Consider the following 25,558-nt stretch of genomic DNA (forward strand, 5'->3'; position numbering starts at 1 on the left):
AGAAGATGAATCCCTGCAGCACGAAAGCTTTAAATCGAAACAAAAATGCATTTCTATTCGTTTCATAAGTTCCGTATATGTAAAGGGAAAAGGTGCAGAATTTGTGATTGCTTGCTCATGCCACTGCTGAGGGAGGGGGACCTCCACAAGAGGGAGCTCTGGAGAGCCTCATGAGGATATATTGGCCTGCTCCTCCATGCTGACCAGATGTCTTGGAAGAATACGTGTATAGATTCACATAACATGTTTCATTCGTTTTCCATTGCTGTGTAGCATTATGGGTAATGAATGAATAAATGAATTAATTATAAAACACCCATTCATATCTATAAATGAAACCCAAAATATGTTTTTGTATATTCCATCAGCCTCTGGGTTTTCCAGAGCAGTATTATCTAGCAGCATATACATGTTGATACCGATCCAGAGATTGCTTGTTTAAATACTGCTGGATATAATGAGTCTGGAAAGCCCATAGGCTGATGGAAAAAAAATAAGTTCATCTTGATGTGGAGGCATAGAATGGAAGTCAACATTTATTTTTCTTGTCCTAAATTAGAAAGGGAATAAAGACAGGAATATAGAGCATATTTTTTTTTTATTGGCTATACTAGGTGATCCACAATGCAATTTTAGCAAGGATTGTAAATGTAATACAAACATTTTGTATGTGGTTTACGGGTGGATGAATAAAACCAACAAGCGAAAGCAACGGATATAATATACGGTAAGGATTGTTGGCGCAGTGCTGCTGGAGTTTGTGTTAAAGTATTTAAGCTAACTTTAACAAATGTTTTTTAGAGGCCATGATTACCGACGTCTTTGAGAAATGACATGGCGCATAGAGGGGGATTAATCTATTACACCTGTCCTTGTAGAACTCACGCCACTGACAAAGACGTGGGTTTCAAGATTATAAAATTTTCATTGGCTGCTTTGAATCACTTAACTGCTTCACGAATGAAAGTTTTGTAGTCAACTTTTAAACAAAAAAATATAGCCCTAAGGTCAATAGGAAGGGAAAAACTAAGTTTTCAAATACGATTTAAATAATTAGGTTGCTGAGCTGTCCCCTTTATTAATATATAAAAAAAAAGGTCATCAATGTAGTGAAGAAATCAAGATACAGTACTTTGTAATGCTCTCAGTGCGTCACATGGTGTACATCAAAAAAATGTTGTACATTAAACAATATAGAACATGGTGTCAAAGAGGAAATCTGGCTCCATGTGGTTTGGAATACTAATTTCACGTCCAGCCATTTTACAACCAGACCTGGGCTATTTAAATGCAAATGAGTGGATAAACAACAGCATATGTAAACATTGCAAAGGATTATGAACAAAAGTGCGAGAACAGGACAATGCAAAAATATTTAGATACAATTTCTGACAATGTGTTCAGCAAAATACAGGAGTGACATCTGTTTAATATTGAACTTCATGTTTGTGTAATTGTTATCCAAGCCAGTGCCATTAAAGTTAAGGTCGGCCTATATTGTTCACAATGAGGCCTCATTAAAATTATCATTCTATAAGCGCTTTAAAAACACAAGGCCCTCTTTCTATACACTGAGCTCCAGAACAATTATAATTGTCTCGGCAGATGAGTAATCTTTGCACCTTCTTGAATTTATATATTGCAGGCAAGGTTAAATCCTTTCAACCTGTAGAATTACCCTCTTTATATTGTACCCCATAAAATTCCAAAAGTCTGAAAAATCACACACGCATGCAAGTTGACAAGCATAATCAAATCTTATGGATTTTATATCCCAGTCGGATTCCACCTTATAAATGCCATCTTTTTTTTGCTTCAGTGGATGCCTGTAGACCCTTGAGACTATGAGGTGGAGGGGTTCGTATCTTCCTCCATTGCAATATGCCTTATAAAGAGATCTAGACCTGCATTTTCAATTTCCTACCAACAGTACAAGTGGCATTTCCTCCAACATTCATCACACCATACACTTCAGCATTTCCTGAACGTTAATCTAGCCTTCATCGTAAAATTGTGTACCACACGAGAAATTCACAACTCACCGACCCTTGACAAACATCATGAGTTAAATGAACATCCTGTACACAGTGTGTGATTGTATATATATATGTATGCTTCTCTCCAAAACGAAGTGTATCCTTTTACGGTAAATAGTTTTTTGTCTTTTGCTTTTTGTTCCTTAAAATTTTCTCCTGAAGTCTATCGTACAATGCCTGCTGGGAGGAGTTGACAAACTGAGGTACATTTAACTCACATGTCTGCATTTTCATATTTCCCATACTGGAGATCTGATGCTGAGGACATTTCTTCACAAAATCCACAACATCCCATCGGTTTTTAGTCGTCACATTGCTGTCTTCTCATTAAGTGCGCCGTTTTCTTCCCGCCAGCGTGACAATGACAGTTTTTACTAGAGCATCGTGTTGCTTCTGTTCTCCGCCACAGCATTTCCCTTCCTACCTGTAGGGCAGCATCTCGGGGCTGTAGTGCTGCGGAACTAGTGGAGGCATGACAGTAGCGATCCCCACGTGTTGATGAGGGAACCCGTGCTGCTGAGATGTAGAAGTTCCAAAGTCCAGGCCCTCTTGTCGCTGTGAGCCACCATGCACCTGAGGGTTCTGGGAGTGATGCTGGCCTTGCAAGTGCTTGGGTTGTGGTGGCAGCGGCAGAGGAGGCGGCGGGAGAGAAGGCTGCATCCGCTCCTGCAGCTCAAACTGCTGGTGCACGTCGCAGAACCGCACCGCCCTTTGCCGTGCCGGCACGGGTGGTGGCTCGGTGTAGCCGAACACGGTCGGAGGGTTTGGCGCCAATGGCAACTGAAATGACAGAAGTCGTGCCCTCACTTTATCGTCGCCCATATCTCACAGTGGACGACAAATTATATAACAAATGCGATGTGCCCGCTATGTTACAATTGTCTTGTGTCGCATCTTAAACCACTTATCAGTGCGTGTTAGGAAGACTCTAGGCTGATTAATGATCTGTGGCTATCACTTCTCTTGCCCTCGTATGTTAAGGGAAATTAATAGGAACCATTGTTTCAGGACGAAATATCATTGAGAGATTTATTTTCTTGAAATGTAATTTGCACTTTGAGACATGCAGAACAAAAACAATGTTAACGAGGCAATTTGAATGTGTTAAGAATGTGACATATTTTACATATTCAATCAATGGAATTAAAATTGCATGTGTTTCTGCATTGGACAGCAAGTAAATTGTACATCTATTAAGTGTAGTGTATAGTGTAATTTTTGTAATAATTTTTTATTGTCTTTAAAGAAGGAGGGGGAAACAACAGATAAGGTATAATGCACTCTGAAAATTCGGGAACGAATGAGGGGCGTCCGGGCTCGCTGCCCCACCGTGGTGGGAGTAACAATCGTGAGCAGCGTGCATAAGGTGGAGGGGAAGGGATTGGGAGAAAGGGGAGGGGGTAGAAATAACGTAACTAAACAAAACCCAAAATAAAATTACATAAACGCGATGTCCAAGTTTGTCAGTCTTGTTATCTCACAGGAGCAACGGTTACCATGTGTGAAGGAGGGTGGTGTAGTATCTAGAGCCCATCCCCCTCTCCCTATTCCCTGGCCCCCAGTTTATTGGCTATTCATGCTGGACTCGGCAAGAGCGGACAAGAACGGGGACCATATGGCCTCGTATTCCATCTCCTTCCCTTTTAACTTATGGCTCAGATGTTCCACCCCTGCCAGGTAGAAAAGAGTTCTATGCTACATTTCCCAAGGGGGAGGTTCATGGGTTTTCCAGTTGGCCAGGATGGTTTTCCTTGCCACAATATAGAAGATTATAGAGCAGAGTGTGCTGCTGCATTTTGGTTCTTAGCACCTACAGAGTTGAGCCCACCTGTGCCGCAGATACGGTTAAAGTAGTCTATAACATCATGGGGGAAAAAACCCCTAAGATATCAGGGTATATCCAGAAGGCATGGAGATATGTCTCCACCGTGCCCTGTGGACATCGAGGGCAGTTTGGGGAGGATTCGGTGAATTTGGCAGTCCTGTTGTTAGTCACGTAGGATGCATTTAAACTGGATGAGTTTCAGCGACAGTAACCTGGGGCCTGTAGCTGGGGCCCACCATATCTGGTTCCACTTCCGAAAAGGGATGGCTTGTCCCATAAGTCTTTCCCAACGCTTTCCAGTTTTTGGTCTTACCCGTCCCCCTGTCCATCGACCAAGTGGTACACCTCTGCCAGTTTGTAGTTTTTCTTTCCTTATCCGGAGCTTTGTTTACGGCATCCCTGATTTGAAGGGTATCTAAAAAAGTGTGACCGTGGGATATCGTATTGCACCTGAAATTATTAGAATGACGTCACCCCCCCTTCTTTCTTGGTTAGGTCACCCGCCCTTTCCAGACAAGTCGCTTTCCAACTGGGCCAGCTAATCCCCAAACCTCCCATCTGCAATCAAGGGTTACCCCACAGCGGGAATCGCCTATGTATAGGGTGAGAAAAAATATTTGTTTATCCTTTTTCATATCCCCAAGGTGCGAGTGACCATCCATGAGGGCTTCATGCCTCAGGGCCCACCTTTAGTGTGTGAGAGGATGATCCTAGCAAGGGGCGTGAAGTGTATTTTAAATTTTCAGATCTTGTCGTAAAATAATCATGAGTACTTCGAATAATTCAGGAAATAATTGAGCAACCAGGAAAACTGTATAAATTATACGTTTGAAATACAGATCACGAATAAGCAAAACAATTAGATTTCATTTAATTTATGTTGATTATATATGTAATGGGTTCAACTGAGTCGCAGACGTAGACTTTGGAGGCAACATATTTATTCAGTTCCAACACACGGGGTAACTTCCCCTTAACAGAATAACAACTGAAGGTGGTGACCACCTGGCTAACTGACACTAGTTACTATGTAACTGCTACTATGGACCGGGACCAACGACTTCGGCTCGGGTCCACGTGTTTGAGACTCATTGAACGGAGATCGTAGACGAAGGGTTTCTTCCGGGATGAACAACAACCCTGGTCCCTCTCGGGACCCGGCTTATATTATCTGTGGCGTGGCTGGCTCCGCCCTTGGCCATGTCCACCTTCGAGAATCCTCGGGAAGGATCTGGGTCCCAATCACGGGACCCCCCTAGCCCCCTCTTGGAGCCCCTTTGTCAACTTAACTGGTCACGTGCCCTCCCGGGTCAACCAGAGTGCCATGGCCTCACGCAACCCTATCCTTCGATCGGCACCCACACACCCTATCCTGTAGGGTCGGCACTGCACTTAAAGCGTGGTGGCATCCAGCGCTATTATTCAGCGCACACCGTGCCCCTCTAGGGACGGTACTACACCAAAAACTTTGTGATATCCCGCGATGTCGCTACACCGCACGCCGTGCTCCTCTAGAGCCTGTACTGCACCCACAGCATGGTGACATCCTGCGATGTCACTACATATATGATACATGAAGTAATTACAATTTGCATTTGACAGGGAAATACAGACTTGGCCAATCCATGAAACTGTGGGCGACTAGAATTTGGGAAAAATACCATCCCATCCCATACAATAGTTGCACATGATCAATAATTGATACCTCGAGGCTAGCTGATGGATAATAAACGCTGCGACGTGACATAATTTTATGCCATCTATATGTCGGTCTGTGCTAAGTGCACACCTAATAGAGGCACACATCACCTTAAGGACATCACAATGAAAATCCCCCGTAGGGTCAAAATGACCGGGTGATCCGTTGACACTGCAAAATGTCCGTGGTTACAATGGGGTGAACATATTTTGATTTTGCGTGGCTTAAAAACACTGTACAACCGTGCTCTAGATGAAGTGATCTCTATATAGAAACGACATGTGTACTTATTATGCGACCTTAAACAATACAACTTGCACTTCAGCATCAATGAAATAAATTTAAACTAGGATTTGTTTTCCCCCTCCTCCCCATCTTTTTTGATCTCACTGCATGGAGCAGTTGCCACCGTTACGCACGAATGTAAATGCAAATAAAGGGACATACCCTACATTTTTCATGTTGGAAAGATGTGATCCAGAGGAACTTGTCACCGCTTATTTACATTATTTTCAAGTTTTTTGTTGTTGCTGTTGTAGTATTAATGTTATCCAGAAAATGAGGCGTCTTTATCTGCTATATAAATAACTGCTGCCATGTAGATGATGAGCATGTAGGGCTAGGAGTACATATTTTCCAAAGTGGTATACTCATTTGAGCTCTTTGCTAAATTAAATTGAACCCGTTTATCAAAATTCCAGCATGCTGGCGCGATAAATTGTCCTCAACAAGAAAAAAAAACATCAGCGCATTTTCATTTTGGGTACGAATCAATTATGTTTATTGTTGAAGTTAGGTGATAAAAATGAAATATTGTAGGAGGTATATTTGGAGTTACATTTTTTACACTTTAAAATCCTTTTACACTGACATAACTTCAAAGACCACAGTTTTTAATATAAATTTTGAGTAATGCATTTGCCAAGTCATCTAGATGTCTTTTCTACCCGACAGACCTACACAGCAGGGGTCGAGCGATGGCACAGTGGTCTGCGCACTGCACTATGAACCCTGATAACCTGTAGTTTGAGTCACAGTTAACGTCAGTGGCAAATTATAATAACTAGGCCTGGACCACCACCTTCCTCCCCCCAACTTTCACCAACATTCACTGATTCGCATGATGAAAATAAACATGGCGTATGATTAAATTGGTCAAACGAACCCCAGAATCGAACACTGCGTGGAGAGGCGTTCATCCAGAAGTGCATTGATTCGGAGCTGTAAATTATTATGATTACTGCCATACAGTAAATGCTTCGTTTTAATTAGTCATGCTCTGTTTGTTGTTTGTGTGTCTTTTAATATGTTCATTATAATGCAACACACTTTGATATGTCGTACTTTGTTCATGTCGGCGATGTACGGTGCGAAATAAGTTCAACAAACATACATACAAACAAACAGTTGCGTGATCCAGTTACAATTATACAAATTTGAAATTAAGTTTTCACAATATTCAGCCCGTGTAGGTTGTATAAATTGCGAACGTTTGCTGAAAATTTAGAGAGCGTTCATTATTAATGTTCATTAGCAGAGGCAGTGAGTCGCGTAACATCGAGGGGTTTTTGTGGATGCTAGGATTCACTGCAGGTTAGGCCAAATTAGATCATGTGCAATCTATGGAAAATGTCAAGAGAGCATTAGAATAACCATTCTCACTATAACAGGTGGCTCAGAAGCTATTACATCTGTGCTATTCAGTGGAAGCTGGGCATAAACGCACCCCCTTTAGGAGTAAGACCAGATGTGCTTATATCTGAAGTGTGCTTGTGTTAGAAGGTGACCTCTGCCTTCCCCCCCAACTATGTAATGTCAGGATGTGTTGCTCATATCAGAACCGTGCTTATTTAAGGCACTCTTATATCCAGCTTCCACTGTATAGAAAATCATTCACCCTGCCATCCACCTCTGCCATCCACCTCTGCCACCACACAAAAAGTAAAATAGCGAGTGAGTTAATAAATTACAAATGTATTGCAACTAGTCACAATAAACACGTAGCCCGAAATAAAATCACTGGTTCGGCCTAAAATGACTTGGATGTTTATTAGTTCAACGAAACGTTGTCCTTTGACCTTTTACGTTTCGTTTCATCCCTCTTTGGATAATTCATATGCATTCGGTTTCTAGATGGTAGGGAGTGTTGCAAAGCTGTCATGCTTTTAGTTCTCCATTAGTTGCTTGGGATTTTTCAGAGCAAGTCTCATGGGTGTGTGATCTTACAAATTGTAAGGTGTGTTTCATTTCCATCAGTACGGAAGAATATAAAGTTGGGGTGTATTCAATCATGATTTATTATAATGACTTCAGATCATATGTACCAGATTGAACATAGGCAAGTACATATTATACTGATGACAGTTGTTATACATCTAAAATAATTTCAAACATTTATTCCGGGGTTAAATTATCCATAGGCACTGCTTTAAGTGTGCATGAGAGTGGTTAAAGCTGAAAGCAAATTAGCAGGTAATATTGCATAAATGCAGTGTGATGCAGGTCTATGTTAGGATTTTATTTTGACGGGTAATAATACATATTCCAAATAATATTGAAATATTGAATATCATACGATACATATTTGATCATTCTTTGTCAATATTTGAAACATTTTGATGTACGTTGACTTTGTGAAATTAACATGTGGAGGCTTTACATTGTCACGGTTTATTGTGCTGACTTATACGTGGTTCATTAAGGGAACTGGGATTTGGGTATGCTTATCCAACACTGCACAGTATACCCTTGATAGGGATGTGATTGATGGTGATCAGTGTGTTGTTTGCATTAAATTTGTAACAGCAGTTTGGGGTGGCAGCTGGTTTGTGGGTTGATATGGACTTAGTGTATCTCTCGAGTTTACATTTGAGAGATACAAATATGCACATTATATATATTTTCTCGAACACAAAAGGCCCATCGTGTAATGTTGTTAACACTATCTTTTCCAAAAAGACATCACTATGCAAATATTTCTGTGTAATCATGTACTGTATATTTCATATTGATGACCTCTGCTATTTAACAGAGTTAAATATCATATTCATCCATTATTACCAACCACAGTACAGCTTTGCTATGACCAGTTTGGGAAATTATATTATCTACAAAGGGGTAGAAAGAATATTAAACAGCTATTACTCTCTCCATGTGGCTGAGTACAGGAGCTTCCTGGTAACATTTTATTGTAATTAGGAGCCGAGTATTCTTTGATAAATATACTTTTTTTTTTAAATCCCATCAAAAAAGACTTTCAAAACTTAAATGTTCTTTGGAGTCTCTGAAAGAATGTATTTTTTCTTACAAAAATTGAAATCTTTGAGGAGATAACTGTCTAATATGGTAAATACAGGGGTCGCTGGTACAATCTCTTGGTTAAGCAGTTGAAACAATTCATATCGTTTTCTAAATACCCCCGCCTTTGCCCATGGTGGCAAGATGGGGCGCCACGATGGTTTAGATGCCTGTATATATTTGTTAGTTTGCATGGTCTATCCGTGGTTGCGTGGATTTTTCTCCAGGTTTCCGATTTCCCCCCTAAATTTAGAAACATGCGCTTAGAGTATTTGGCTGTTATAAAGTTACATATGAGAAACCATTTCGTTGAGCTATCATTTGTGGCCAGGTCGCTTCTGAAAAAGAGCTCTATAGCTCAGTGGGCCTTACCTGATGTAATGTGAGGACATATCCGGGTTCTGTTAGATTACACCTCGTACGATGATTGGCTCTGCCGGTCCTGGCCCATAGCCAATGGGGAGAAGTCTAGGGGCGTGGCCCTGACGTAATGGGAAGATGACATCTGTAAGTAGAGGATTGGTTCTGCTGGCTTTAGCCACAGCCAATGGGGGGACGAGTCAGGGGCATGGTCCTGGGAGCGTACCATGGAGTCTAGAAGATTCCATAGAGGCTAACCAGGATTGGTGGAAAGGTACCACGTGACCCAGGTATTAAAAGGGGTGGAGACGAACAACACGTTGTCAGAACTGGAACGAACGGATGGAGAGGCCATGCGAGAGCGGGGGTCCAAGCAGCCACGTGGCTGCGCGCGTCTCTCTCTCTCTATCCCTCTCACGCTGTCTGTCAGCAGCGTGAAGGAGTGTTGTAAAGAAAGACAAATAAAGACCGGATTCCAGAAGTCGCTTCCACGACCTTTATTACACTAGTAAAATTAAAAAATTGTTTAAAATAGTTTAATAGTTTATCATTGGGTTCTCCACAGTCAGTCGATCGGCAGGTTGCGTGTGGTGGGTGAAGTGTGTGTAATCCCACCTCTTCAGCATGGACGAGGAGGACAGTTTGTCACCGTGAGGGGCTCTATAGAATTATTTATAGTGGAGCTCCTCCTGCCAGTAAAGGCGTGAGGAATAAATTTCAGATCTGCACCTTGCATTTTGGTCATTGAAGGAATGAGGAGTTCTCCGGTAATTTCCATCTTCATGCTGTGTGCAATGCGGTCGCTTCTTTGTATAAATTACTTAATATAAATTGCTAATTTAATTAGGTTTACGATTTAGATCTGCCTACTTCAGCAGCTATTTCTTGCTGTGGTTGTTCCCACCTGATGACGGACGCTTGTGTTGCGTTCAAAACGTCGTGATTTAATTAAATTTATATTACTTTATTTGATACCTACGTGACTTTCCATAAATAACCAAAGAGTATAGTTTTACGATGACTTCACTTAGTGGCTAAATGTTTTCTGTCTTTAAGAGTGCTGGTGGGTAAGGCCCTTGAAACAGTGAACTATTTACAGCTTGTTCAGGAATTGCTGTCCTTAGATAATGGAACTGTCGTGGCTTCTGCTGGGTTTTAACTGTGCCACTTGCCGAACAGTGTTGGCATGCCACACATGCTCGCTTGAAAGTAAGACGCTGCTTGGCAACAACACAAGAAGTGTTGGCATGCCTTGCTTTAATGCACCCACCCACCTTCCATGCTGCTCCTCCTCCTCACTTCCCCATGTCCCTACACCCATTATAGCCAGCACCATTTCATTTGTGTCTGTCAGCTTTACTGCTCCCATGGTCATAATCGCCACCTGCCTTGCGCCCAAAATCTTTAGTTTAATTACCAGCCAGGCCCCAATTCCCTAGCAGTGATGGGAAACATTGCATATGAGATGTGGCATTTGAGGCCTTCAAATGGGCAATCGAGGACCCCATCCTATGCTGATAAAGAGGTGAAGTTCAGTTATGGCTAATACACTTATGTGGTCTATTGGATTAATTTTAAAATGTTATTGCATTATGACAAAAATATTTTCTTTGCTTTAAAAAAGTGGAGTCTCATAGATTTTAATGCATCACTTTCTAAGCACACATCGTTGATACAGAGAATAAACTTTTTTTTTTATAAACAACTGATAAACGTTGTGTATTATTTTGCTATCATTTTCCAAAGCATATGCTCTGTATATTCTATAGCAAAGGCGTTTCATATCATGTATCAACATTATATGTTGTTTTCAATGGCATTAATCAAATTATATATTGCAACATTTTTAGATTAGCAAGTATAATGTATGCATTTAGTAATCACTTCAATAAAATTGTTGAATTGCAATTATGTTAGTACTACCAAGATAATTCACTTGTGAGTGATTCTCTTAAATATTTTTTATGAAATACAATGGATTGCCCTTAAGTAGTTAACTAAGTAAATAACGCTAAAAGATTTGCATTAAATGCCAGAAAATATTAACAGTATATATTTAGTTAATGCGTAAATAGCATTGTCACTAATGGCTCCCATTTTAATACATAAAAACAAATCCTCACAATTTTTACAAAATGACCCGATTTATATAAAAAGTACAGTAACCCACGTAAAATATATAATATAGAAAACTTAACTAAAACGAATTCATTACGGTATGTTTATTTTCCTAGTTTGAGCCGTCTGATGACTTTCCAACTGCCAGCAACTGTTGGAAGGATAACAAGTGATATGCAAGAGTAGTTTTTGCATTTTATATTTTGTGCCTAAAGTTTTCAATCCAGACTCAGTCTGTCAGCAAGCTCTTCCTCAGCGCCAAGAGGGAGAAGGGGGTCACTATTGAAGTACGTTGCTCAATGTCATGTTCCTATATTTTTCAGCAGACAGGACTGATTTGCAGACGACTTCAGTTTCATTTCATTTATTTAGTATAGTCCTGTGAGCCATTTGGCTCTTGAATCGGGTGCAACCGCAACAAACAAAAAACAACAACATGAACATTGTACATTGTACAATGTTTTCCTTGAGTGTCTGTGTGGAGAATTCTTCAGGAAAGGCATGTTTAGAAGACATTTAGAAATATATATTTGGGACCGCATTGACTGTTTACTGAGAGCCCTAACACATTCCTGCGGAAAGGAGCTGGTAGGAACGTTGGGTTGCTCGGTCAATGGCCAGGGTCAACGGCGGCGTGGTGTATTCCGCAAATATGCCCGACTGTGAGGGCGGGCACAAGCCGGCGTGAGTAGGTTAAACGTTGAGTTTTATAAGGGCACCACGGGGTGACCAGCCCCTCCCCTCCCACCCACATCCAGCCCCACCCTCCCCACCCAGCCCCACCCTCCCCACCCACCCCCTCCCCACCCTCCCCATCCAGCCCCTCCCCACCCTCCCCACCCAGCCCCTCCCCACCCAGCCCCTCCCCACCCAGCCCCTCCCTCCCCACCCAGCCCCTCCTTGCACGACGGACGGACACAATAATCCCCTGTGGGCTGGTGGAACCAGTGGGTTCCTACCAGTAAAATGTATAGCCACTAGCAAGAACACAGTGGATTTATAATTCTGAATTCACAATTTGATGTAGGACAGATTATGTTTATGTTAGGTTTAGTTACAATCCAATAGCTAATATTAGTTTTTGACTCTGTGATGTGTTAGGCTTAAACAAACATCTTTTTGCTCCTGATTTCAATATGCAAATGTTCCAACAAACTTTCAATCACATCGGCTATATCCAACATTCACTCATTAAAAAAAAGAATGGACCTGTGAAGTGGTTTGTCATTACCACTGCGAATGGGCAATGTCAGTGGCTACTCTGAAGAAGATTAGGACAATACTATGGGAGGTCATTGCCAGTAACAGCCGATGAAGTTTTCACAGCTTTATTTCCTGGTGCATATTTGTATTTGTGTACCACTGCTTCTCGTCTCTTAATTGTATTTAAAACAATATTTTGTGATACTGCCATTTCCAGTGGTGTACAAGCACAAATAACAAAACACTTAATGCAAAAATGGGACCTTTTTTGCAGTATCAAAGTATGAAAAAAGTAAGAATAGGGGTTACTCTTGCTGGTAATAAAACAGGTGTTAAGATGTCCCAACACTAAATAGAAACCTTTTGTAAGGCATCAAGTCTGCATTAACCACACGTACTTGCAGTGAACATGCAAACAAACATGCTGTGATAATATTTGCATTGTCTTTGAAACTGATTGGCCTACACCAGAGACAGCCTTCTTTAGGGCCGAGTTTCACCAGTGTCAGACCAGAGAACTCCGAAAGACGAACAGTACAAAGACAATGCACTATCAGAATATTTATAGCTCGGGGTGAGCAGCTACAAAATGGGACCTTTTTTCCAGTATGAAAGTATGAAAAAATAACAATAGGTTTTACCCTTTCTGACAATAAAACAGGTGTTAAGATGTTTCAACACCAAAATGTCTTTGTACTGTCCGCCTTTTGGCGTTCTCTGGTCTGACACTGGTGAGACTAGGCCATAAAGAAAGCTGTCTCTGGTGTAGGCCAATCAGTTTCAAATACAATGCCCATATATTGTCAGAACATGTTTGTTTGCATGTTGACCGCAAGTACGTGTGGTTAATGCAGACATGATTCCTTGCAAAATATATCTATTTGGTTTTGGAACGTCTGTTTTATTGCCATAAAGAGTAAAACCTAATCTTATTTTTTCACAATGAATGCATTCGTCACTGCCTTAAAATAAAGCATATAATAGGCAACATTTTGAGCAATATACTATGCACAAAGGGCATTGCCTACAATGCAGGCTATTATGCATTTTTCATTTTAAGGCCAAAGTATGATTGCACATGTGTGGGATTTTTCCTAAATTATATTGTTCGTTTTTAAAGTGGTTTGAAACACAGTTTAGTTTCCACACTCAGGATAAAATGGTATCGACTTTAAATCAGACATGGATATTGTTGACGATAGTATCCAGTGCGCTACGTATTCATATCAGAAATACAGTAAATGATTACATAAAGCGTAATCCATATGGAGCCTAACTTGCAAGTGTTTATATGCACATATCAACCAGGTCGATTGAGCCGAATGGATGTGTGTGCAGTGTCTAGAAGAGTCACATAGGGCATGTTTCCCCTCCCCAACCTCGTGTGAAACTAGGTCACGAGTAGGTTGGATGGAATTGGATAAACATTAATATTTCTTATACAATATTCACAAAATATATTTAGCGTCAGTAGCATTCGGTTAGTGATCTGTGTGTGCATTGTGTTCCTGTTAAATGTCCCTGGTCTTTATTTGCAAATAGAATTGTACAGCATTGAATTAAATTATGACAACACATTCCTTGCATTTTGCATTTGATCACAGAAATGCACATTTGCATGGCCGTTTAACAAATTGCAGCATAAATGTCAAACGATTCATAGTGCTCGCTGCGTGCAAGGATTTATGCTCGGCAGTGTGTTTTGCCGTTTCCCGTTAACCTTTAAAATCATTAATGCAAAGCAAAGAAACCCCAAGCATTAGTGTATGCCCTACATTCAATATGTTCGTTTATGGCAGATAATTGAACTGCTCATTATTTGGAATGGGTTCAGAGGAGCCACCCTTGATCGGCTTTTCACACGGAATCTTTAAAACATGACACAATGTGGTAAGATTTCCATGAAATTGTGGAGAGGGTCAATATTTCCAATGACTTTGAAGATTGCCATGGTCATTGATCTCACTCTATGTTTACAACGAGCCATAGCGAACGTGACCATGCTCAGATCTCAACAGCCACCGAATTGATTAAATGGAAGAGTTTAGTGGAACATTAATGTGTTTGCAAATTTACAGGGTTCTATGGGAAGGCTGCATAAGGAAATGAGCTCCGATGATTTACCCTCGAGGAGATGAAACTGTGAGCAGAGGAGATATAATAGTCAAGCGTTGGTGACCGTTGGGATGCAATGCATAATAATGCCCGTTATTTTCCCAGGAAAGCCTCACTAAGCCTCTTGTGTTGTTTTTCAAATGGATGCTGGGCCAATTCTACGTGTAAGCATTTTCCGTGCTTATGAGGGTTTGGCACATTGTAGAAGTGAAAATGTGTCATGAGTATCGATTGATTTACATATTCAATGTGCGTATTTATGTATGTTGAACCTTGTCAGTTAAAAGTACGTGCCAATTCGTCCGTGTGAATGCTCATTTAAAAATACGCCTGAGGAACTGGGGTACCTCCATGGGAAAAAAAAACACACGAGGGGAAAGGACATTTTTTAACGGTAATTGTAACCTGTGTATACTATTACACATATTACTATCACGCTTATTAGAAATATGTACATAATAACGGAATACAACCCATTAACTGTAGTCTCCTGTAGCTGCATATGTATAATCCGATCATGAAATCTATGGCCAAGTCACCCGGAATGTGCCGGATATCATCAGATGTGGTTCTTGGATGGCAAACCACAAGCACAACAGGTTTCTATAGACCCCTACGTGGCTGGCAGCAGAGGGCAGAGCAGCAACATCCATTGTATTTTTTTTTCGATTTAAAGCTTTCGTGACTGCAGGGATTCATCTTCTTGGTTCTTTCGGTAAAGTCACGTAGAAGGGAAGTAATAAAATAATAAAAATAAAACATAATAAAATAATTCTCACGACGTTTCGGCCACAACGCAAGCAGCCGTCCTCAGGTGAAAGAACCAAGAAGATGAACATCCATTGTACTTTACTTCTACGCTCGCACATCTGTGCTCCCTCGCATTCACGCACCCGCTCGGATCGGCATGGCGCAGTGGTGTCAAGCAACCACTGTGACCTGTATTGCGTGATGAGACCCTCCTCCAGAATCGGATTGGCAAAGTGCTGCACGTGTGCTAATGCCAGCAAATAGGCACCTCTAGAGGGTATTTTGAGATTAATTCACACTGCTGGCTGGACAGAGGCAGGATATTGAATGAAAACATACTTGCTCGATTATTTCAACTGCCCCCCTGCCAGGCGATGTCTGTCTGGGTCGCAGGTCCAATGAGCTAACCAGCATACCACGTCAGCATCAAATTCTGGACTATGTATATGTACTTTTGTAATACGCTTCTGGTGGTGTAGTGTTTCTATATATAGCTTTATAAAAAAAGCAATTGCGCCATGTGAGTAATGAGTTGCGATTAGTCATTGTGTGAAGATGCTACCGGCATTTGGTGATGTCACACATCACTCTGCATGTACTTAATAGGCTCTCTCACCTAAGTGTATGCGCGATAAGAATACAGTAGCCCTAACTCCACGGCCACTGCGGCGCTGCAGTCGCATTATTGATAGCTGATGTCACATTCAACCCCTCTGGCAATGCATGTGCCTGCCTGATTTACTCATTGTGTGCTGGTATACATATTGATGAAGAACCTGACCTTTTAAAAAATATAAACAGTAATGGGGAGTGGTACATGCTTATATCGATGACAAGGACAAAATCTATACTCAAGGCACCTGAGTTAACTTTTTTTATTGACACGTCAAGAAAATTTATAGATGCATTATATAAAAATATGGTATTTGACAAATGACAGCTGGCTCCCCGGTTTGTTAGATTTAAAGTTGACCGTTGGCACACATATCACGTGGGGGGTATGTGGTATTCATCAGATTTGTGAAAAGGCATTATCTTCTATATGCCATTTGCATTTATTCATCCAAAGCGAGACAAGGAAGGCCTTATGCTAGAATGGTAATCATATTCCAGACGTTTTGGTAAACACATTCCTGCGGAGGGAGCTGGTAGGAACGTTGGGTTGCTCGGTCAATGGCCAGGGTCAACGGCAGCGTGGTGTATTCCGCAAATATGGCCGACTGTGAGGGCGGGCACAAGCGGGCGTGAGTAGGTTAAACGTTGAGTTTTATAAGGGCACCACGGGGTGACCAGCCCCTCCCCACCCAGCCCCACCCCCCACCCAGCCCCACCCCCTACCCAGCCCCACCCTTCCCACCCAGCCCCTCCCCACCCTCCCCTCCCCACCCTCCCCTCTCCACCCAGCCCCACCCCACCCCTCCCATTTTTTGATGCACGACGGTCGGACACAATAATCCCCTGTGGGCTGGTGTAACCAGGAGGTTCCTACCAGTATTATTATAGTGTTGTTCACTGCGGTGAGATAAGAACGTATTCCATATTCTGTAGTATAAGAGATGTAAACATGTTTATAATGGATGCTAAATATACTTTACAGCCACGCGACTATAACTTTTGACCATTTGAGTTCACTTTTTTGTAACTCTAATTTTTATAATCATAGGGGTTCTTCCTCTGTAACTAAAAGCTTGATGTACATACATATAAAACGATTCAGGGTCACTGCACCGTCATCTACAATACACCTGTTTTGAGAGCAAATGGCCAGCCAACCCACCCATCACCTAACACGATAAAAATTTCATGCTAAGCGAGCGTGACATATCTGGGGTGGGTGGGTAGGTGGGGGGGATCTTGCCTTTTCTCTCTCTTTTGGGAGGGAATATCTACAGGAGAGCTTCGTTGTAATTCTTATTCTTAAATGTGTTGAACATGTCTCTTTTGGTGTAGAGTAGTCCACCAAGTGAGCGCCGCTTCATCCTTTTTGTTTGTTGGCAGCTTTTTTCTTGCTCGCTGTGCCTTGGCTGATTCAAGAGATGTGGGAGGAATTTTGTTAAAACATTTTTAGAATCTCTAAGTAGACGCCTATCGTTTCCTTTTCATCACTCTGAGCCACAACGACATGAAAAAGGTCCTAGCTTTTATTGTCAAAAATACGCATTGTGGGCCTACTTTAATACACGACACTAATGATGGGTGCTCATGAATGTGGAATGAAATATTTTCGAAATGATGACACACAACACTGTTCTTGGAAACGTTGAATGTTTTACAAAGTTTTATGGCTGCTACATAATCATACTTACGAAGGCCAAGAGCAAAATAATGAGTTTTCCACACAAATATGGCTTGTCAAGGCTAACCTTTACCAGAAAGAGATGGATGTTTCCTCTTTTCTTGAAGCTCATGGTACAAGAATATTATTGTGGTGTATTTTGATGGTTTTTAATTTGGGGAGAATTATATAAGGTGCAATACAAGTTGCAGTAAATATGGTGTGGGCCATTAGCTGTTTGAGTGCTATATGTGCAGTTTTTAAGGAAGATGTGTACACATTACTGCATGCATAACATATGTACCCCATATTGCAGTAAACATTTTTGTAATTACAAGAGGAAATTTGTTCCTCCTTGAAGTAAGTAATTGAAATGTTTGACCTAAATATTAAAGGCTCAAGATGTGGCACAAAATGATTTCTAACAGAACATTTATTGGATTATCAGAAATAATGTAATGAATATTGTTGAGAAATTAAAGTGGTTATGCCAACCTGAAGTAGAAGATATTTGAAGGAATGCTCTCGGCCTGAAATATTAGCACGTATAATCCTCATCCATCATAGAGAAACTAGCAAAGGGTAATTTTCTCTTATCCCACTAATGCTAAATGCATGGTACAGTAGTTTTCATTCACCCTACATACAGTGGAAGCCACTTAATTTCATGCTCTTGGATCTCAAAAATGCATGACGAAAATGGGACCTGACATTAAATGGAGTCAACGCAGTGTGGTTAGGTGCGAGCGTGTGGTTCTTTATTTGTGAAGTTAAATTGGGGGAGATGTTAATCTGGAGTGATATTTATTGGTGTTTCTTATTCCATTAATACTTACCAGTGTTTGTCTGGCATAAACATACTTTGATGCCAATCAAAGATAGACATTCGCAGAAAAATCTGGCCTGGTGACTCAATGGTAGAGTGAGGCAGCTTGCAAAGGGAAAGTTGCCAGTTCAATTCCTAGTTGGGGGTTGACGAAGCATATCATGTCTCTGGAGTACATAAATAAGTACAACTTTGTGGGGAAATCAACTGTGGTTCTCACCCCCTGCTATAGGAATGTGGTATTTCCACCACTGGCTGTGAACAGGTGAGCGCTGCCTTGATGTTCACTTGAGCAGGAAATCACAGTGACTTCTTGAGCATGTTCAGGTGAATGGCTTTTTACTCAGTTGTGCAAACATGCTTTACATAATAAAGCAAAACATGGCTCATAGCTGCTGCTGCATAATCTGTGTTGTTTCGTTTGGTATATGTATTCATATAAGACAAACCCAACATGAATAATACACACAGTCCGACATCCATGCAGATTTGCATTCAGGCAGCACTGCGTTTGAGCCATCTTCTTCTACAATATGCATGCAAATACTAACATCCAGACACGAAGGCAATGCTAAAGTGTGGCTATTTTGATTTATGTAATGTAGGTGAACGATACATAGTCAGGCTCAAGGCATAGCTATCCTTTGACAAGATACGTTATGTTGTGCAGAAGATGTTCAATTGCAAAAGGAACAACTTGTATATAAAAAGGAAACAGCAATATGACGGACATTTTCATCACAATAAATGGTCTGAAGTCAGAGCAGGCTAGCTAGGCTTGGTTGGAGTAGGTTTCATGAAAGCTGAACAAAACTGTGTACTTAGAAAAAGACAGCCAACTTGTCAGTGTTTACAAGGTGATATTTATAGTGGAGAACCAATGTGATATATACATATATTTCTGGACACATTGAAAACACATCTCATTCATGAGAATATTTAAAGTACGTAATACTTATATTTTTGCTCTCTCTTGTACATGTACAGTAAGACTTGTGAATCCACTGTTGGATGAAGGCCCTCCATTGCTTACAGCCACCGAGCCAGTAGTGGAAATTCCACATTTCTATTGTGTGGACGAATCTGTCTCCAGGACAACCACAGTGGCTTGCCAGCAAAATGATACCTATTTTATCTACCTTTGAGGGATGATGCGCTTCGTCAATCCACATCCAGGATTTGAGCTGGCAACGTTCCGATTACGAGCCACTACCTCTACCACTGGCCCTAAAAATTGCTTGCTCATGGCATTGCTGATTGGAAGGGCCTCCCCTCGAGGTAGCTCTAAGGGAGCGCCTCTATTTGGCCTACTCTTCCACACTGGTTCGACGTCTTGGAAAAGGTGGATGTAGCCACACTTTACCCCACCACACACGACCTGTCGATTGACTAACATGTGGTATGAAACAACAAGTAAATGATGTTAAGTCATCACGAGAGATCAATGCTATGGGAAAAAATACGTGTACTTTTTTAAGGGAATGCTTTCTTTCACGATTTATATATATACCGCAATATGCACAATTCAAAGGTGGTTTTTTTTATTCTTCTGTGGGAAGCGAGCGTGTCCCAAACACCATTTTGTGTGTTACACGCATGCATGAAGTGTGTGGTGTGTTAAGGGAAATGGGGTGAATTAAATACTAAGCATTGCATTTTTGGCACGTATCTGGATTATTACATCTCTCTTGGCCCACGCATAATCAATCATAGGAATGCGAAGGCTACTCCCTTGCATTTTAAGCACACTGCCCACCATGTTGCAAATTATTTAATTATGTAGGTTTACTTTAAGGTAGGGCACAATGAAAAGTGTGGAGTTAATTAACAACCGGACAAATATATTTAAGTGAAAGATGAACCCGTGAGTTGTTTTAAACAAATTCTCCGAGTCCAAATTTAAAACGTATGTACGTTATACTCACAACCCCCAGGATATCACTGAGCTCTTCGTTTGTCACGTGTATCATTTAAAACATTGATGTGCATACCTGAATGATTACAGCCTTAACGAGTAACTTTTAATACATTCCTGCTATTGGGGGGAAAACGTGAGTCAATATGTAAAATAGATTAAATATTAGCAAATGAAATGGAGTAAGCTTATTAATATTCACGGGTAATTTAATAATACGCCTAGGGCTAAGTGGGATGTGTGGTAATACTGTATTGAATATATCAGTATTGATCTGAACCACAATGCCAAATATGGTTTAGAGGAAATTAATGTTCACAAATGCATACTGAATTAGCAGAGTATGAACCTTTTGCATGATTGTCATTAGTAGCTTTAGGACACAGAAACTGTCAATACCAGAATGTCCGGGGACATATTTACAGCTGTTGGGGCACCTTGTAAACCACTCAAGTAAAGTTAAAATAAATTCATAATCAACGTTTTTGGGTTTAGATCGCGTTATTTATAAATGTGTCGTAACCCTCCACCACCCGACACGGCCAATCAGTAAAAAAGTGTCACGTTGACAAAAGACAAATAGTTCACTGCTTTAGCCCACCGGTGTGTTGAAGCGTGAAACCACAACATTTACACACCGGTGGGCTAAAGCAGTGAACTATTTGTCTTTTGTCAACGTGACACTTTTTTACTGATTGGCCGTGTCGGGTGGTGGAGGGTTACGACACATTTATAAATAACGCGATCTAAACCCAAAAACGTTGATTATGAATAATATTGGTCGCGAAAGCCTACGTGTTAAAATAAATTATTAAACAAAATGCAAAGCTTTGTCCCCCCCCTTTGTTTTAACATTCCAGTCAATGTGTTCCATCCAACAGTATTTTTTTTTACACAAAATGTGGATGCATAGGTTTCCAAATTTTTGCAGTGGATAATATAATGGGCACATTGCAATTTCAAAAGTCACGATTTCATTTAATTTTCAGAACGTTTCCGTTGTGCTTTCTTAGAAATATCCATTCTAAATGCTTTATAAATTCAGTGTGCCAAAAAAATGGCAGTTGTAATGAACGTAGTAGTGTTTGCTGACAATTAAAACGAACTGTTTGAAAGTTATAATAATAATAAAATAGTAATTCAAGCATTGCTGCCATTAAAAAAATGTGCATGGCATATTAACCAGGCTGTTATCACCAAAATATAGGATACAGATACAAATATTTCACCCACAAAAATGTATGCTGAGTGCAAACATGTTATTGCATGGACATTCATGTTATGTTATGATTTGTAAAACATAGTGGTGTAATGTTGCTCTCATCTGGAATGCACGCATCGCCTTCCGTAATGCTTACAATGCGTGACAAAAAGGAAAGAAAAAACCCCCGAAGGGAAAAAAAGACCAAACACGGTGCTATGAAATAAAAAAGGGCCACAAAGAGAACATTTATGGAAAAGGCATAAGTGAGCTGCAAGGCAATCATACCTGACAATCCCTGTTGCCCATGGACTGCATCATGAATGCTGCGTTGCCATTTCCCAGCAAGTCCCCAGCCTCGGAGTTGGATGGCTTGTAATCAACGTAGTACTCCTGCGCCAGGATGGCTCCATCGTGTTGCCGGGTTGCCTTCCCCTCTATCTTCCTGGCAGGTCGCCTACCCCGCCGCGCTTGCAATGTCTGATGCTGCTGATGCTGCTCGCGTTGCTCCTGCCCTGCCAGTGAACCTTGTGGCTGCAGTTGCTCCCCGAGGCTGGCCGGGTAGCGCTTCCATGTCACATACACCACCAGCAGCATCACCAGCACTGACAGCACCAATGCGACGCTGCCGGCCAGAATTTTGTAAAGTGATGTGTGCTCAGAATCTGAGCCCGTTTCCCAGCTTTGAGATGGAAGTGGGGATGCAGAGGTTGGTATGGGAGTGGAGATAGTCGTCTTGGTGTTGCCTGGTTCATTGGTTGCTGCCCGGTTTGTTTGAGGAAGGGTTATTGTGGTTGAGACTTTGGGTATCTCAGCCGATGAAACTGTTGATGTCCTACATATGCCATCCTTAAAGGCCACATCAATTATACTTTGCCCCAGAAAATTTTGAGGGCTGCCACACCGCATAACTCCTTCCTGAGTTCCCTGGAAGGAATTCAGCCAATTTGCAATGGAACAAATATTTTGATTGCATTGCCAAGAGTTCCCAGCCAGATTAAGTGAGCTCAGGCCTGTCCAGGCAGACATGGTTTCTGAGCTGACAGCAGCCAGCCTATTTGAGTCTAAACGAAGGTTATGCAGTTTTGACAGTCCCTGGAAAAAACCTGGCCCAATCAATTGTATCTCATTGCCCGAGAGATCCAGGGTTTGGAGTGAGCTCCAGGTCCATGCCATTCCCTGCATTAGCACGCTAATGCGATTCCATTGCAGATATAGCGTCCTGAGGCTTATTAAGCGTGGGAAGTGGGCCAGGTTAAGCTTTGCAAACTGGTTGTGCTCCAAATGAAGCTCTGTGAGCCTTCCTAGTCCCGTGAAAGCATTGCGTGCTAACACCCTCAGCCGGTTGTATCCCAGGTCTAGCAGCTCTATCGAGCGACAATCTTGGAATATTCGCACGGGCACAGTGCGCAGTTGGTTGGATCGCATGTGGAGATACTGGAGCTTGCGCAGCCCTCGGAACTGGCCGGCCTCCAACATTTGCAACTGATTGAAGGAGATGTCCAAGCTGCGCATGTTGACAAGTGGGTGAAAGGTGGCATTGGGGAGGCGGATTAGTTTGTTCGAACTCAGGGTGAGCTCTTTGAGACGGCGAGCCCCAATGAAAGCTCCTTCGGCCACCAGCTGGATGTGATTGTGGTCGAGGTAAAGCCACGTTAGTTGTTTCAGCCCGGAGAAGTGATTCTCCGGCAGACTCTTAAGGCTGTTGTAGCGGAGAGATAGTCCGAGGGAGCCGGTCGTGATGTTCATTGGGATCTCTCTCAGAGCCATGGACTCGCAGTACACAAACTTTCCCTCGCAGCGGCAAATCCTGGGACAAGCGCATTCACCGCTGTGCAGCGCAATTAGCAGGAGAGACCGGGCCAACACTGCAAAGGGTCCGATCCACAGCCTGAACACGCGCAGTCCTAGAATTACAAAGATAACGAATTCTTAGATATGTCGAGTGGCTTGTTAGTTCCAACCACAGCACTACGTTAAAGAAATGTATCAGATGTCCAGGTCGTATCCTTTACACGGTCAAGCAATGATATAAGGACAAAGAGCGAACTTGGAAATGTACACGTTTTTCGTTATTGTTATTATGCTGTAAGATGCTATTTTAGAACTGTGGCTATGCACAGAAAGCTACTCAAATATATAGGTAGACAAGTCACGTTTTAATTATTTTCTTTCTGAACACAGTATAGTGAGAAGTGAAGAAAACATACAGATAGCAACATGAGGGTTGGGACATTTTAATTGAATGTGTACGGTCCGCAAAGAATAAGCACTTGTACGCACCATTTAATTACCATTCATAAAAAAATGTGCATATTAAGCATATACCTTAGAGAAAGCGGTAGCAACCTTAATGTTCGTCGAATCAAGAACACACTGTGTATATAACTACTGCCACAATAATGTCTGGTGGACACCGCGTTGTGTTATTTAATGTTACACATTAAATACAAATTACTCACACTAATTTATAAGAATACTCATTTAGCAGAGACCTGCTTAAAACACCTGAGTCTGACAATGTACTTCCGTTCTTGTCAACATTTATAAATGTTTGATATTATTTAAGGCACGCAATTTTGTTCCATGTAGGTCAATTGTAGAAGTACATTCCCCCCCTCCTCCACTATATGTACATCTTGGAGCATTGACGGCAGAGATAGTGAGTCTAGATTTTTGCTTTGCGTGCGATAATATCTTAACAGTTCTAAGCATGACATGCATGTAAATGCGAAATGCTGAAAAGGCCAAGAGACCGATGGGAGGGGGTGGGGGTGAAATCCTCTTTAAAAACAACTGAATGCCGTAATTGTTAAACGAGAACTTACCCATTTCTTCCTTCTTGTGACGCCCGATTATAGCCCGATAGACATTTCTCCGGAGCTGTACTGCAGCAATCGTCCTCTGCGCATTACAATGCAACGAGTCGTCTTGCAGGTGACATTTGTTTTCCTTTTCGTAAACTTTTATCGGTTAAGCCTCAAAGAGCAGCGGCGGAACGGTTTCGTGAATTCCCATGCACAGAGAGCGCGGACTACATCCATTAAAACGTCTTATAAAACACATCTAGTTAAACTTGATATTAACTACTATTCCATGCACGTTTTGCCTTATTTTGCATCGCCTTTTCAGCGACGCATCCCACTGCTCCGACAAAGGAGCAAACATTTCTTGATTACACCAGAAAATGCATTTGATTTAAAATCAAAGACAGCGAGCGATACAGAAGAAAAACATCTCTTCCGCACATTTTGCTGTCCCACATCAAAACACCGAGCAGGCCCAATGTCTCCCACCCCACCCCCGCGTTAAAAGTCCTTTTGCAGTAGCCGTGTGTATCAGCTGCAGCTTGACGCTGTGGAGTAGAGAGAGCTTCCTTTCAAAGAGAGCCCGGCACTGGAGACCAAAATGCGTGCGAGCATATGCGTCTGCGTGAGTGTTTGGGACACGCCTGCCTGCCTGCCTGCGCGCTCGCTGGGTTTGACCAATACAACGACTCCCAAAGCCCTCTGAGCTGCAAAGCTTCAAAACGCCGCCTCTTACACGGCAGCCAGCCGGAGGCAGTGTTGTGCAGGGCGTGCGCGCACCACACCGTCGACGTGGGCCCAGCGAAGAAAGCGCTCCCTTGTTCTCATTTGGTGCGTGGGTGGGGGTGGGGGACCTTGCGCAGTGGCTGACCTCCAGCTAGAAACAGGGCCATGCTTTCTGTCGTGAAGAATATTTTTTTTATTTCCCCCCACCCCCACTCCACCCCATATTTTATATTCTTAGATTAAAGTTTAGCGTGTGTGTGTGTGCGCCTGTACTTGATTTGCATATTTTTTGGGTCTTTCGGTAAAGTCACGTAGATAGGTAAAATATATACATAACAAAAAACTACGACGTTTCGATCGCAACACATTTTTTGTAACCTATCTACGTGACTTTATCGAAAGACC

The 25,558-nt window shown here is 41.8% G+C and overlaps 1 protein-coding gene across 1 annotated transcript; it reads right to left on the reverse strand.

Annotated features, from left to right (window-relative positions):
• Positions 1-1,308: 1,308 nt before the first annotated feature.
• LOC144934933 (leucine-rich repeat transmembrane neuronal protein 4-like) lies at positions 1,309-25,224 on the reverse strand. Its single transcript, XM_078861188.1, has 3 exons — positions 24,449-25,224; positions 21,909-23,527; positions 1,309-2,816 (listed from the first exon to the last, which is right to left on the reverse strand). Exons 1-3 carry the CDS (start codon positions 24,450-24,452, stop codon positions 2,457-2,459), a joined length of 1,983 nt encoding a protein of 660 aa, XP_078717314.1. The 5' UTR covers positions 24,453-25,224; the 3' UTR covers positions 1,309-2,456.
• Positions 25,225-25,558: the final 334 nt, after the last annotated feature.

This window comes from Lampetra fluviatilis, chromosome 12 (assembly GCF_964198595.1).
Source record: "Lampetra fluviatilis chromosome 12, kcLamFluv1.1, whole genome shotgun sequence".
In the NCBI taxonomy this organism is placed as follows: Eukaryota; Metazoa; Chordata; class Hyperoartia; order Petromyzontiformes; family Petromyzontidae; genus Lampetra; species Lampetra fluviatilis.

Coding starts and splice junctions, on each gene's coding strand:
- LOC144934933 (XM_078861188.1), bottom strand. Junction 2,817..21,908: donor TGGGCAACAGGGATTGTCAG/GTATGATTGCCT, acceptor CTGTCATTTCAG/TTGCCATTGGCGCCAAACCC.